Here is a 14,408-nt window from a genome sequence, read left to right as displayed (position 1 = left end):
ATTTGGGAGGTGGAATCTAGACGTTGGGTGAGTGGCAGTGACCGGAGAGGCGGGTGGCATGAATGGCTCCAGGGGTCTGGCTCAAGCCTGTGGGTGGGTGAGGAAGGTAGCAGAGGAGAGGGAGACACGGGGAAGAGTCTGGAGTTCTGTTTGGGGCTTGCTGAGTTTGAGATGCTTGTATCCTCCAAATAGAGACATCTCAACCCGGAGGGCTAGAGCTCAGACAGCATGTCTGGCCTGCAGACAAAGACTTGGGGTCCCCAGCGTACAGAGGCATCCGTGGCCGTGGGAAAGGATGGGCTTAGCCTGGGAGAGAAGGGGGCCCTGGGTGAACCAGGGAGGTCCCCACTCCCAGATCAGGGAGAGAAGGCAGAGTCAGAAGCGGCTCAGAAGGAGCAGCTGGAGAGAGCACAGAGGAAAACCAGGGACATGATGGGGAAGAGTGAGAGGAGTGTTTTGGGAGGAGAGCAGGACGACAGTGATTCCCGCGGCTGAAAGCAGGATGGGGTGGTGATTTGGGGCAGTGAATGCAAGCACCCAACCCGGGGCCCTGCACATACTAAGTGCTCAGTAAATGTTATCTGTTGTCATTACCAAACTCCTTAAGCCCAGCGGGGAGCCAGCAGGGAACGGAGGGCACCCTCACGTGGGTGATTGAGGGGGCTAGACGGGAGGGGCTATTTACAGTGGGCCAGGAGACCACCAGGGCCAACAGACCTGGCCACTGAAGGGACTGGGAGGGGGGATCCATTGACCCACTAAGCTCAGCCCGGACCACAGTAGCTGGAGCCGTGGCCTGCAGCAGAGACCCTCGGCACCAGTCCACCTGCGGCCTGCAGGGTAGGGGCTGGGGAAATAAATCTTACCCTAGTCTCCTCTTGTCCAGCCAGGCCTCCCAGGGGCTGAACCCCAAAGGAAGCCTGTGGACAGGGGCCCCTGGGGGGCTTTAGCCCACGAGGTCAGCCATGGAGCAGGGAGGACAAGGAGGCAGAGTGGACTAGCGGGGCAGACTGTGACAGTCCAACTCCCAGGGTATCCTTGGCCTGCCCACTGTCTATCCTCATCTCCTGTGTCACCACACCCAGCCATCCCACCCCCTAGAATCTACCAGTATGCTTCCATGCCTCCTAGATGGAGTTCTTCTGCAAGTCCAAGGAGACCATGCCCTTTTCCATCATTCTAGATCATTTCCACCGCCTAAGAGGTCTCCTCACAGCCACTGTGCCTGCTCTGGTCCCTCCTCTCCTTGGTGCTAGAGTCACCTTTTAAAACCTGATTCCAGGGCGCCTGGGTGGGTCAGTTGGTTAAGCGACTGCCTTCGGCTCAGGTCATGATCCTGGAGTTCCGGAATCGAGTCCCACATCGGGCTCCCTGCTCAGCAGGGAGTCTGCCTCTCTCTCTCTAACCCTCCCCCCTCTCATGCTCTCTATCTCATTCTCTCTCTCAAATAAATAAATAAAATCTTAAAAAAAAAAAAAAACCTGATTCCAGGGGTGCCTGGGTGGCTTAGTCGATGGGCGTCTGCCTTTGGCTCGGGTCATGATCCCAGGGTCCTGGGATCGAGCCCCGCATCGGGCTCCCTGCTCGGCGGGAAGCCTGCTTCTCCCTCTCCCACTCCCCCTGCTTGTGTTCCTGCTCTCGCTAACTCTCTCTCTCTCTCTGTCAAATAAAAAAATAAAATCTTAAAAAAAACCCAAAAAACCTGATTCCAGGGCGCCTGGGTGGCTCAGATGGTGAAGCGGCTGCCTTTGGCTCAGGTCATGATCCCGGGGTCCTGGGATTGAGTCCCGCATCGGGCTCCCTACTTAACGGGGAGTCTGCTTCTCCCTCTGCCTTTCATGAATAAATAAATAAATAAAATCTTAAAAAAAAAACCACACCAAAAACTCCTGATTCCAACCATGCTACTCCCCTGCTTAAAAAACCTCCAGTGGGGGGCGCCTGGGTGGCTCAGTCGGTTAAACGTCTGTCTTCGGCTCAGGACATGATCTCAAAGTCCTGGGATGGAGTCGTTCCCCGCTCCCCCTGCTCCCCCCGCCCCCCCCACTCAGCGGGGAGTCTGCTTCTCCCTCTGCCTCTCACCCTGCTTGTGCTCCAACTCTCTCTCAAATAAATAAATAAAAATCTTAAAAAAACCACAAACCTTCCAGTGGCTTCTCTTTTCTCCCCTCTTGCCTCTGAGGGGTTGGGAGGTGGGGTGTGGGGGGGGTGTGATCCTTCTTGTCTAGGGTTCCTGCCTCTATGTCTTTCTCTAAAACAGCCACCCCTGGCCCTTTGGGTCCCATCACCTGTTTGTTTCCTACTGGTATTCATCACAGCCTGAAACATTCCTCTTAATAGGTATGTTTACTTACTTATTGTCTGTCTCTCCACCCTCCCAGGAAGGCACACCTTTGTTTCCAGATCCCAACACAGGGCCTGGCACACAGAGGGTGCTGAAGTTTGTTGATTGCCTAACGGAGTGAGACCACGGGAGTGCCCACCATTTATCGTGCACCGTGCACTTTGCACTGTTACGGTATATCATCCTTCCAGGGACCCTGCAAAGCAGGGGGACTGAGGCTTTGAAAGATGAAACAATTAGACTCAGGTCATCAGGTGACCTGATCCAGAACCGACACAGTGCTCCTGGAAGGGAGGAAAGGGAAGGGTCCCACAAATGTCCTAAAGATAAACGGGTGGGGCCCTGCGGGCAACGAGGAGCTCCACTGGAGTAGGACAAAGAGGAAGCAGGGGAGCCAGACCCCCAAAATGTTCCGATTGCTTAAATGTTAGGGAAGGCTAATTTGTGCGGAGGGGGTTCTTGAGGCCCAGAGAAGGCAAGGGACTTGGCCGAGGTTACACCACGGTCAACGGCAGAGCCAGGACTCAAACCCAGGGCTCCTGATGCCTCCTTAGGGAAACTGGCTGGACAGGGCAGCAGCAGACTGCAGAAGGAAGTTCTAGTTCAGGAGGTGGCATAGAACAGCAGTCTTAGATTTTCCTGGCTGCATCCTGTACTTACTGTGGGAACTGGGAAAATTCTTCAACTTCTCTGTGTCTCGATTTCCTCCTTGTTAAACAGGGAATCAAATGAGCTGCATTTTAGGAACCCCTTAGTAGATGCTGGCCACAGAATAAGGACGCAGTACGTGTTAGCTCCTATCCTGTGATCTGGGTCTGGGAACCATGATGCGCTGGCTGGTGGGAGCTAGGCTGCCTGGGGGGAGGTGGGCCACAACCACTGAAAGAGGGGCTCTGTGCCACCTTCACAGTTCTGAATGTTTTTGCGAAGCTTCTGAGCTCTGAAGAAAGACCTGGCTCTGTGGGGTAGGGGGGTGGGGCAACTAATCAGTTCTGAAGATGAGGGTGGGAAGTTTCAGAGGCCTGGAGGGGACAGTTCTGCCCTGAAGCACCTCTCTCCGAAGACACTCTACTGCGAGTGGCTCTCCCTGAGTCCCTCCGCCGTGCCACTGAGAGATGAAGGGCACTGAGAGATGGGACTGGAAAATGAAATGAGCCTTTCTTCATGCTGGATCAATCAGACAGCATCTTCGGCCCTGCTACCCTTCTCCACCTTTCAGACTCTGAGAATCAGGCTCTAGAGGTGGCTGCCTGGATGGAGTCCCAGCCCTGCCACATCCCAGCTGAGTGATCGTGGAGAAATCTCTGATCCTGCCCAAGCCTCGGCTTCCTCATCTGTAAATTGGGGATGATGAGAAGACCTAATTCCCAGCGTTGTCCTGAGCATTAAGTGAGATAATTCATGCAAAGCCCTTAGCACAGGGCCCGCCCCAAAGAAAACAGATGCGAAAAGTTGAATAGTATTATTTTTGTCACTGTATCATCTAGATTTCATAGAAATGTCAAGCCAACTCACATTGCAGTGAAAAACAAGAAGAAAAGCTGACCCCTTTCGGGTGCCTGTTAGTGTTAAAATACAATAACATAAGTTACGGTTTTCAGGGTCACAGCTGTTCAGCATAGGCCACTTGGTACCATGTGAACCTGACCTCCAAAGCAGGCGGTCAAGAGGTGGCTATAATTGAGTTGTGTGAGTGTATATGCCACCAGGGTGTTTGCTACCCCTGAGGAATGGGCCCAACTGCCACCCCACCACCAGTGCGACAGGTAGGGACAGATGGTGGACTGGCTCACATAAAGGTATGATAGATTCTTTGGTGAGGGAATAATCTGAAAGAGCCCAAGCCCACTGTTTCCCAGACAACTGGTCTGCCCACCATGACTGCTGTGAATTGGCTTTACCACCAGTTTTTCTAGGATTTTCTATGTACCCCTGTCAAGGACTGGGAGGGGGCTGAGATTGTCCCCTACTTGCAAACTAACAAGTGAGCCCACCATTGTTTTGTGCATGCTGGCAGAAGACACGAGATTCTTGGGTCAGAGACAAAGGACTTCATTACTCATGGCATAGTAAACAGTGTGCTCATCAGCCTATTGACATCAGTCCCCTTGTCCCTAAGTCCCATGGAGGTGGCACCAATGGGCCAGACAGATGTCTGCACACAACACATCACAGTATGGAGAGGACTCTAAACTTAGAGAACCCAAATCTTTTCTAGTAGCCAGCGAGCACGTCTGCCCTTTGCTCTGGAGGAGACATTGTCTCCACCTCCCATGGCTGCTCACTATACCAACATCCCTGAGAAGAGTCCAGGCCAAGGGAGGCGGTGCCTCTCTTGCAAAATGTGCAAAAACTTAAGAGCCTCCTGGAGAATTGTTTTGCAAGAATAACTAGCTCTCATTTCGGAACTGTCTTTGATTTTGGCAGATTTTCCCATGACTGCACCACTCTATTGGCAAACCTGATCAACAGAGTCTGGGACCAAATCTGTTCAATTTGTCACACACAGCATTACCTAAGGCTGCTCTTAATAGGACTTCAAGCCCAGAATGATGCCAATTTATAGTACTTACCTCAAGTAGGCCCCTCAGGAGGTCCTAGCTGACCAAATTCATAAAGCATCAGATCTCCCTGAAAAAAGCAAGGTTGCTTGCTCCTTAGCTCTTTGTATCAACCCAGTTGATATGGGCAGTTGGGCCCATTCCTTCACTTGGCCGGAAGTGTTAATCCTGGTAGAGCAGCATATATTAACAATTGTGCAGACTCTGCCCTGGCCTGCAAGGAAGAAGTCCAGGGAAATTCTATCATCCATAGCAACATTATTAGTGAATGAAAGCTCTCCTAAAAACCTTCCAGGCCAAAGTGGTGCCATTGATTACTTCAACTAAAGTTGGGGATACATTTCAAGTCATCCTGTTTTCAAGAAAGAGGCAAGTTACTGTTTGACTTCTGCACAAGTTGGATAGTCTCAAGGGTGCACATGGTGCTTCTGGGAAGAAACCCGGCGCCCCCCCCCCCCCCAGGGGAACAGACCTCTATCAGTTGGGGAGCACAGGTTGATAATGCCTCCAATGTGGCCTCTCCACACGCTAGTAGCCTTCGAGTTCCCAGTCCAAGCCAAATAATTGAGTCTAGTTCTTGTGTTTGGAGGGACTGACCAAGGGCACACCCTGTCCTGTTTGTCCATGCCACCAGCCAGATGGCATTCATCTGTCCCAGGGAATTGTGAGTGGTGATGGCTACAGGACTGGGGATGAGGAAGACGCCTGGGGGTGCTGGTGTTGGCGGGTGTTTTGTGTGGGAAATACTGGAGCTGACGCCGCCCTCTGCTGCTTCCAGGCTTTCAGTAAAGTTAAGCAGAGTGGCAATCAAATCAAGGTCAGAGCTGTCTCGTCGAGGACAGCAGGCCCAGCAGTCAGCTAAATTTAAGGCACTTGTGACAGTTTGGGTGAGTTGGACCAGGATGTTTACGTTAGTAAGGGAGGTTCCAGGTGGCTTGGAAAGGCAAAGATCATTAATGTCTCTCCTTCCTCCATGTCTCCTGTATCTGAGGTCCTCCTTTCCCAGCTGCCAGGTGGTTGTTTTTCTTCCATTATTACAAAATCAATCTGTTCTCTTCCAGTAACTAGAACATCACCTTTTCCCAGTCATTCCCTTCTTATACCTTTCATCTGGAAGGGTCTGGTGCAAGAAGGACAAGGACATTTTTATAAAACCTACAGGGACTCATTATGCCCCCCAGTCTACGTGTGGGTCACTGATGGGGACTCAGAGAGGTGTACACACTGAGCCCTCTGGTTATTCTCACGATCCTGGACCATGTCAGTCCAACAAGAGCACCTAGGTGGTTGAGCCACAATTGTAGGCCCCCCCTTTTTTAAATTTATTTATTTGAAAGAGAGAGAGAGAGCATGAGAGGGGGGAGGGTCAGAGGGAGAAGCAGGCTTCCCGCCCAGCAGGGAGCACGATGTGGGGCTCGATCCCAGGACCCTGGGATCATGACCTGAGCCGAAGGCATACGCTTAACGACTGAGCCACCCAGGTGCCCCGGGAATTTTTTTTTTTAAAGATTTTATTTATTTATTGGACAGAGAGAGACACAGTGAGAGCAGGAACACAAGCAGGGGGAGTGGGAGAGGGAGAAGCAGGCTTCCCGCGGAGCAGGGAGCCCGATGCGGGACTCGATCCCAAGACCCTGGGACCATGACCTGACCTGAAGGCAGATGCTTAACGACTGAGCCACCCAGGTGCCCCAGGAATTTTTTTTTTTAAAGATTTTATTTATGGGGCGCCTGGGTGGCTCAGTCGTTGGGCGTCTGCCTTCGGCTCGGGTCATGATCCCAGGGTCCTGGGATCAAGCCCCGCATCCGGCTCCCTGCTCAGCAGGAAGTCTGCTTCTCCCTCTCCCACTCCCCCTGCTCGTGTTCCCTCTCTCGCTGTGTCTCTCTCTGTCAAATAAATAAATAAATCTTAAAAAAATTAAAGATTTTATTTATTTATTTGAGAGAGAGCACATGAGAGGGGGGAGGGTCAGAGGGAGAAGCAGACTCCCCGCTGAGCAGGGAGCCCGATGCAGGACTCAATCCAGGGACTCCAGGATCATGACCTGAGCCGAAGGCAGTCGCTTAACCAACTGAACCACCCAGGTGCCCCACCCCAGGGAATTTTTAAAATTGGTCTATCTAAACTCCACCCCTCTCATCCTGATCATGACAAAGGACCTGGCCAAGGGGAGATGGCTCTCTCCTGGCGACAGCCACATTCAGTGATTGAACTGCTGAACTGAGGTGTGTGGACCAGGATGCAGGGTCAGAAATCTTTTTGAGTTTTTTTTTTTTTTTAAGTAAACTCTACCCTCAACGTGGGACTTGAACTCACGACCAGGAGATCAAGACTCGCGAGCTTTTTGAGTTTATATTTGAGGAGGCTACTTCAATACTCAACAGTACCACATGCCTGTGGATGATAGAGAGCTTGAAAGAGCCACCAAAAACCTAGACTCTCAGCCCATTGTTGAGTAGCTTTTGGGATGAAAGTTGCACTGTTGCTAGATCATCCAGAAAGTAAAAAACACAGATGAGTCTCAAGAACCACAATAATGTGGCCCAAGTTGGCTGATTGGACTGGAGCAGCACCACTGTAACCTAAAAAAGTGTGAGGCCACCGATAGCCCCAAGAAGGAGTAAGAGGTTCTGTGTATTCAACCCCTCAGGAGTGAACAGGGGCAACACTGCGTACACTGTGGCCTCTCTAGTCCCAGGACAAACAGATGAACGTCGGCAGGAATCACACGTCTGGCCTCTGCACCAGAAGCACAGAGTCTGGGGCACCTGGGTGGCTCAGCCGTTACGCGTCTGCCTTCAGCTCAGGTCATGATCCCGGGGTCCTGGGATCGAGCCCCGCATCGGGATCCCTGCTAAGTGGGGAGCCTGCTTCTCCCTGTCCCACTCCCCCTGCTTGTGTTCCCTCTCTCGCTGTGTCTCTGTCAAATAAATAAAATCTTAAAAAAAAAAAAGCACAGAGTCCTGGGCGCCTGGGTGGCTCAGTTGGTTAAGCGACTGCCTTCGGCTCAGGTCATGATCCTGGAGTCCCGGGATCGAGTCCCGCATCGGGCTCCCTGCTCGGCAGGGAGTCTGCTTCTCCCTCTGACCCTCCCCCCTCTCATGTGCTCTCTCTCTCTCTCTCAAATAAATAAATAAAATCTTTAAAAAAAAAAAAAAAAAGCACAGAGTCCTTTACTTTGTTCCCCCTCTATGATGGTGGACATGTTGCCATGTCTTGTATGAGGAAGGATCCAGGCAGAAATGGAGACAATCTGGGCAATGCAAGATTAATCAACAGCTTGATTCCTGTCAGTTTCATTAGAGAATAAAACCCATTAGCGTGGGCATCTACCTAAGTGACCTAGTTTGGTCAGCTGTGATTTGTTTTCAGTTAGCTGAAAACGTTACCATCCAAAACCCTCTATTGGGTGGCAGGTTACTATCACTGACATTATCTACCTCGCATTTGGGGACTCCTTAACCTAGCAACTCCAGCCACATTGCTTTCCAGTTGGAGCTGCGAGGTTCATACCCTTTGGCTAAGCTGGGCTTGAGTAGGTCAGTCTAGATAAAGGTTTGTCAATTTTGTTGATCTTTTCAATGAACTAATTTGTAAGGTAGTTGATTTTCTCTGATCTTTATTATAGCTTTCCTTTTGCTTGCTTTGGGTTTAGTTTGTTCTTTTTCTATTTTCTTAAGGTGGAAATTAATTTATTGATTTTAGGTCTTTTTTTTCTTATTAAATGTAAGATTTTACAACTATAAATTTCCCTCTAAGCACTGTTTTGGTTGCATCTCATAAGTTTTGGTATGTTGTGTTTTTGTTTTCATAAATCTTAAAGAAGCTTCTAATTTCCCATGTGATTTCTTCTATGGTCCATTAGTTATTTAAGAGTGTGTTGTTTAATTTCCATGTATTTGTGAATTCCCAAATTTCCTTCTATTATTGCTAATTTCCTTGCATTGTGGTCTGAGAACATACTCTGTACGATTTCAACCCTTTTAAGTTTACTGAGACTTGTTTTATGGTTTAACATATGGTCTATTCTGGAGAATGTTCCATGTATACTTGAGAAGAATATGCATTCTGCTATTGTTGGGTGGAGTGTTCTATAGATGTCTGTCAGGACTTGGGCTGGAGTTGTGCAGCTGTGACTTTTCTTTTAAAGGAGACTACCTTGACGGGCGCCTGGGTGGCTCAGTCAGTTAAGCGTACAACTCTAGATCTCAGCTCAGGTCTGGATCTCAGGGTCATGAGTTCAAGCCCTGCATTGGGGCTTGAACTGGGTGTGGAGCCTACTTAAAAAAAAAAAAAAAGCACAATAAAGGAGTCTACCTTGGTAGAGGCTATTTCTATCTCACTGTGATAATAACATCTTGTTTTTGCCTAGTTTTAATGTAAGGGCTAGGAGCGTTTTCTACGACAGTGGAGCTGATCACAAGAATTTAACTAGATCTTGGGCGCCTGGGTGGCTCAGTTGGTTAAGCGACTGCCTTTGGCTCAGGTCATGATCCTGGAGTCCCGGGATCGAGTCCCGCATCGGGCTCCCTGCTCGGCAGGGAGTCTGCTTCTCCCTCTGACCCTCCTCCCTCTCATGCTCTCTGTATCTCATTCTCTCTGTCTCAAATAAATAAATAAAATCTTTAAAAAAAAAAAAAGAATTTAACTAGATCTCTTTGTGTCACCTTTAGCAGCGTTGTAAACCCAAACTAAGACAATAAGGACCCTAAGAGTAATCGATGACTCATCGTGGTTTTCTATGGGAGTTGGTCTGTCTCAAGAGAGTCTCCCTGAGTGGGATAAAGCTCCCTTATAGCAGCCAGGACTCACTGGAAGGAAAAAAACAAAAAAACAAAACTGAGACCTTTTACTGTCATCTTGGAGTGGGTATAAGATTGGCGTGACAGACAGTAGGAAGGACTGAGCTGTAAGATGGCTCAGCTGTTGTTATTCTCCCTTAACAAGCAGCACATGTCTTTCCCCTCACCTCCCAAGTGAGCCAGCAAAATTCTAATGATTCATCTGGTTTTTGTCCGTAGTGGTAGTAAATTTCCCTCATGTTTAGTGTGTGTGTGTGTGTGTGTGTGTGTGCTATCTGAAAGGGGATAGAAACTTCTGTACGCCCCGGATGAGTCTTAGTACTGATTGTTACAATGGGGCAGACCTGAGGCTGGCCCCTCCCCTCCCCTGTCCCACCCAGAGGAGAGTTAGCAACAACCTGGACGATGTTTGGCAGCTGACTTTGAATCTACGTCCGGGTTCTCTGCCGGCAACTCCCTCCCCAATTCGTTCTCATGAACAGGAAATAAAGTTGAAGCCCATTTATTGCTTGGTTGATTATACAATCTGGTCCAAGTGTGTGCTGCTGATTCCCTTGGCCTTCCCTCCAAACCTGTTAGTAAATGCATGAGGGCCTTATACTTCCTCATACCAAAAACCGTGTTTCTGTCAGTATCTCATCCTCAGTGCCCAAACAATCAAGAACTGTGAAAGAGTTTCTCCCTATTTTCAAATAAACACCCTATTTCAAATCACTCATTTCAGCCTATTTTCAAATAAACAAGTTATGGTGACACAATTTCATGGATACCGGTAGAAGACGTGAGACTTCTGAGGCAGAGATTAAGGACTTTATTATTCACAGCACCCAAGTGTTATGAACATGAGCATATTTGTCACTTCCCCTTACCCTCAAGTCTCGCCAAAGCAAGGCAGGTGGACTCATATGGATACCTACACACAGGCTGAGTTGTGTCATAGTGAGAGGAACTCTGAGCTTGGACTGTCCAAGGCTGTTCACTATACAAACATCCTGCAACAAGACAGTCCAGAACCAAGGTAGTGTCCCTGCTTGCTGCAACTGCATTCATGTGAGAGACTAGGAGTCAACGGCCTCCTACCACCTCTTTCCTCACATCTCACTAAATCCCCACGGCAACCCCGCCAAGTAGGTATAACTGACCTGGTTTCACAGAGAAGGACTCGAAGTCCAGAGAAGTGAAGTGAATTACCCCTGGTGACATAGCCAGTAAGCAGCAGATCCGGGATCAAACCCAGGCCAACCTGATTTCAGGCCTGTGCCTTGTCCAAGGGAGGGGCTCGGAGGGGAGAAAGGTGATGGGAATTCCCTTGAGTAGTGGGAGGGGATTTTAGGGAGGGTGGGAAGGGTGGAGGGGGGCCAGGAGCCAGATTTGTAGGACCTTGGAGACCATAGTAAGGACTTTGGATTTTTGTCTAAGTGTGATGGGGAGATGCCAGAGACTTTTGAGCAAAAGAGAGATATGACCTGATTTATGTTTTAAAGATTTATTATTTATTTGAGAGAGAGAGAGAGCACAGCAGGGAGGGGCAGAGGGAGAGGGAGCTGAGCGCAGAGCCCCATGTGAGGCTCAATCCCACCACTCCAAGATCACGACCTGAGCCAAAACCAAGAGTCCGATGCTCAAACAACTGCGCCACCCAGGCACCCTCTGATTGATTGACTGATTGATTTAAAAAATATTTTATTTATTTTGTCAGAGAGAGAGAACACAAGCAGGGGGAGCAGCAGGCAGAGGGAGAAGCAGGCTACCCACCAAGCAAGGAGCCTGATGTGGGACTTGATCCCAGGACCCTAGGATCATGACATGAGCCGAAGGCAGACACTTAACCAACAGCCACCCAGGTGTCTCCTGATTTATGTTTTAAAAGAATTATTGTTTCCTGTTCTGTAAAATGGGGATAACAATAGTACCTTCCCGATAAGGCTGTCATGAGGAGTAAATGACAGGGATTAAACAGGAGGGCGAGTGCCAGGGTCTTAGTTGGTGCCAGGAAGAATAAGCTGTTGGCTGAGTGGATACTGGCCATGATGATGACACAGAAGGGTGCACTGAGGAATTTAGGTTGGGGCTGGGAGCTGAAGACAGTATGGACCTAGAGGTGTACATGCTGGCTAGAGTCCAAGAGTTCCTCTACTTAGCTTGGCAGAACTAACCTGGGGTCAGGCCCTGAGTCAGGAACACTGCTGCCCAAGAGCCTGCCGGTAGATGGAGAGAGTGAAGAGGGGCACAGGACTCTCCAAGTAAGCAGGCAGCAGTAAGGGTCAGAAAACGGCTGTTCCAGGGAGTCTATGAAGAAGGAAGATGGGGCCAGGAGGAGGGCATTCAATCTTCAGGTAAGAATACAGAAGCACGTGCTGTCTAGTTAAAGAAGGAGGTTGCCAATGAGATTAGGAGGGTCTAAATCCTAGCTCCTTCTCCCCTGCCCTGGTGTACCGCCTTAAGGCACTTCAGGCTGCACATCTGGGCACCACTGTCTGCCCCATCTGGCTTCTCCAAATCTAATAAGGGAAAGAAAAAGAACACAGAAGAGGGGGAAGAATCAAGGCCAGTGTTCAGGGAGCACTAGTAATTTTAACAGAGACCCACATAAAAAAAGCATAACGGTCATAAGCATATCTATGAGGTCCTTCAGCCCCACCATCCAGCAGGAACCCCTCCGCAACTGCTGGACCTTCAAAAAAAAAAAAAAAAAAAAAGTGAGGGGCGTACTTCGCATCAGTCCCAGTCCTTGGGGTTAAGGGGATCGGCAGACTGGGCCTCCGAACATGCAGAAGGGGATGAGGGTGTCTTGAAATAGGCTGAAAGGTATAGAAAGGGAGAACGACCCCCGCCTGGCCTGCCTTGCCGGCGGAAGTGAGAAGCACTGAGGACCGAATAGGCTGTACGAGCGCTCAAGGGACCACTTGTTATCAAGGGTGTTGATTACGCCACTGCCCCGCCTGCCCCGGGTCCGACCTGTGCGGAAAGGGAAATCCAAGGGGAGACGGAGGCCAGCTGAGATTTCTCATGCCAAGCGGTCTTCTCCATCTGCGGCGGGCGGGAAGGGCGACCCCGCGTAGCCACTTTGTCCTGCGACCCGAGCGGCGTTACCCCGGAGACTCCCCTCCTGCGGCCGGCCAGCCCAAAGATCGTCTACCGGGTTCGGGCTGAGGGGCTCGCCCACAGGCCAGGGTCTCCTGCAGCAGACACGCCCCACTATGGGCAACTTGACGTCTGAGAGGCGCCATTTCCGCCCTCATCCTAGGCCTAAATAGAGGGGGCGGAGCCGAGCGGAAAGCGCTCTGCTTGTACGTCACGTCCGGTGAGCCTAGTGGCGACAACGGCAACATGGCTCTGAACGGTGCTGGTGAGGCTTTGGGCTGTTGGGGGCCTGTGGTTGCGGGGTGCAAGAGGTATCCCACTTGGGCAAGACCCCTCTGTCTCTTGTGCCTCTCTTTCCCCAGAAGCCGACGATTTCTCCTGGGAGCCCCCAACGGAAGCGGAAACGAAGGTTCTGCAAGCGCGAAGGGAGAGACAGGATCGCATCTCCCGGCTCATGGGCGACTACCTGCTGCGTGGTTACCGCATGCTGGGCGAGACGTGCGCGGACTGTGGGGTGAGGAGAGACTCGGGACGTGGGATCCGGAATGGGGCCGCGGACCAGGCCGCACGGCCCTTTCCCAACTCTCCCCTCTGGACCCCATCGCCCTGCGTCTCATCCGTGCCCCCGTGCACTCTGCTTCTAGACGATCCTCCTCCAAGACAAACAGCGGAAAATCTACTGCGTGGCTTGTCAGGAGCTCGACTCAGACGTGGATAAAGATAATCCGGGTGAGAGGCCGAGTGTGCTTGGTGGAGAAGCTGCGTGGTGAGAGAGGCCCGGGAACAGTAGGTTTGGGAGGTGACAGTGGTCTCTGGGTGAGGTGGAGGTAAGATACTTTCCCTTTTCGCCTCTAGAGAGGACCATTCACTCAGTAGGAGCACTAAATACTTGTGTGCCAGACACTATAAAGAGTCTGAGCTCAATCGGGCATAGTCCTGATGGGAGAGATGAAGCAAGGGCATAAATAACTCTGGCACAAAGAAGAAAATGGATGAGTTACCTTATAGAGGGGCAGGAAAAACATCTCAAGCATAGAAAGAGCAGAACAGTAAAGAATAAGGAGGTGGCCCAGGGCTGATGGGGGACAGGCTTCCTGACCATTCCACCCACTTTCTCCTCTTTTAGCTCTGAATGCCCAGGCTGCCCTCTCCCAAGCTCGGGAACACCAGCTTGCCTCTGCCTCGGAGCTCCCCTTGGGCTCTCGGCCAGCCCCTCAGCCCCCAGTACCCCGTCCAGAGCACTGTGAGGGAGCTGCAGCAGGGCTCAAGGCAGCCCAGGGGCCACCCCCTCCTGCTGTGCCTCCAAATGCAGATGTCCTGGCCTGCACACAGGAGGCCCTCCTGCAGAAGCTGACCTGGGCCTCAGCTGAGCTGGGCTCTAGCGCCTCCTTGGAGACTAGCATCCAGCTGTGTAGCCTAATCCGGGCTTGTGCCGAGGCTCTGCGCAGCCTTCGGCAGCTGCAACACTGAGAGGCCCCTCCTGAGAAAAACCCTGTCCAGAAAAACAGCTGTCCTCTTGTGTGGTTTGTTCTTTTCTTGGTTTTGAGTGTGCATGCCAGCTCCAGCTCCACTCGCCTTTTTCCTGCCTTTGCCTCTTACCCTACCAGTCTGCTCTC

At 50.9% G+C, this 14,408-nt stretch overlaps 1 protein-coding gene across 1 annotated transcript; it reads left to right on the top strand.

Moving 5' to 3' along the window:
* The first annotated feature begins 13,016 nt into the window (after window positions 1–13,016).
* On the top strand, window positions 13,017–14,363 carry ZNRD2 (zinc ribbon domain containing 2). Its single transcript, XM_021685037.2, has 4 exons — window positions 13,017–13,057; window positions 13,155–13,306; window positions 13,437–13,521; window positions 13,919–14,363. Exons 1-4 carry the CDS (start codon window positions 13,039–13,041, stop codon window positions 14,260–14,262), a joined length of 600 nt encoding a protein of 199 aa, XP_021540712.1. The 5' UTR covers window positions 13,017–13,038; the 3' UTR covers window positions 14,263–14,363.
* Window positions 14,364–14,408: the final 45 nt, after the last annotated feature.

This window comes from Neomonachus schauinslandi, chromosome 11 (assembly GCF_002201575.2).
Source record: "Neomonachus schauinslandi chromosome 11, ASM220157v2, whole genome shotgun sequence".
NCBI classification, from domain to species: Eukaryota; Metazoa; Chordata; class Mammalia; order Carnivora; family Phocidae; genus Neomonachus; species Neomonachus schauinslandi.
Note: the sequence above shows the minus strand (reverse complement) of the source record. Positions and strands in the feature narration are given on the sequence as shown.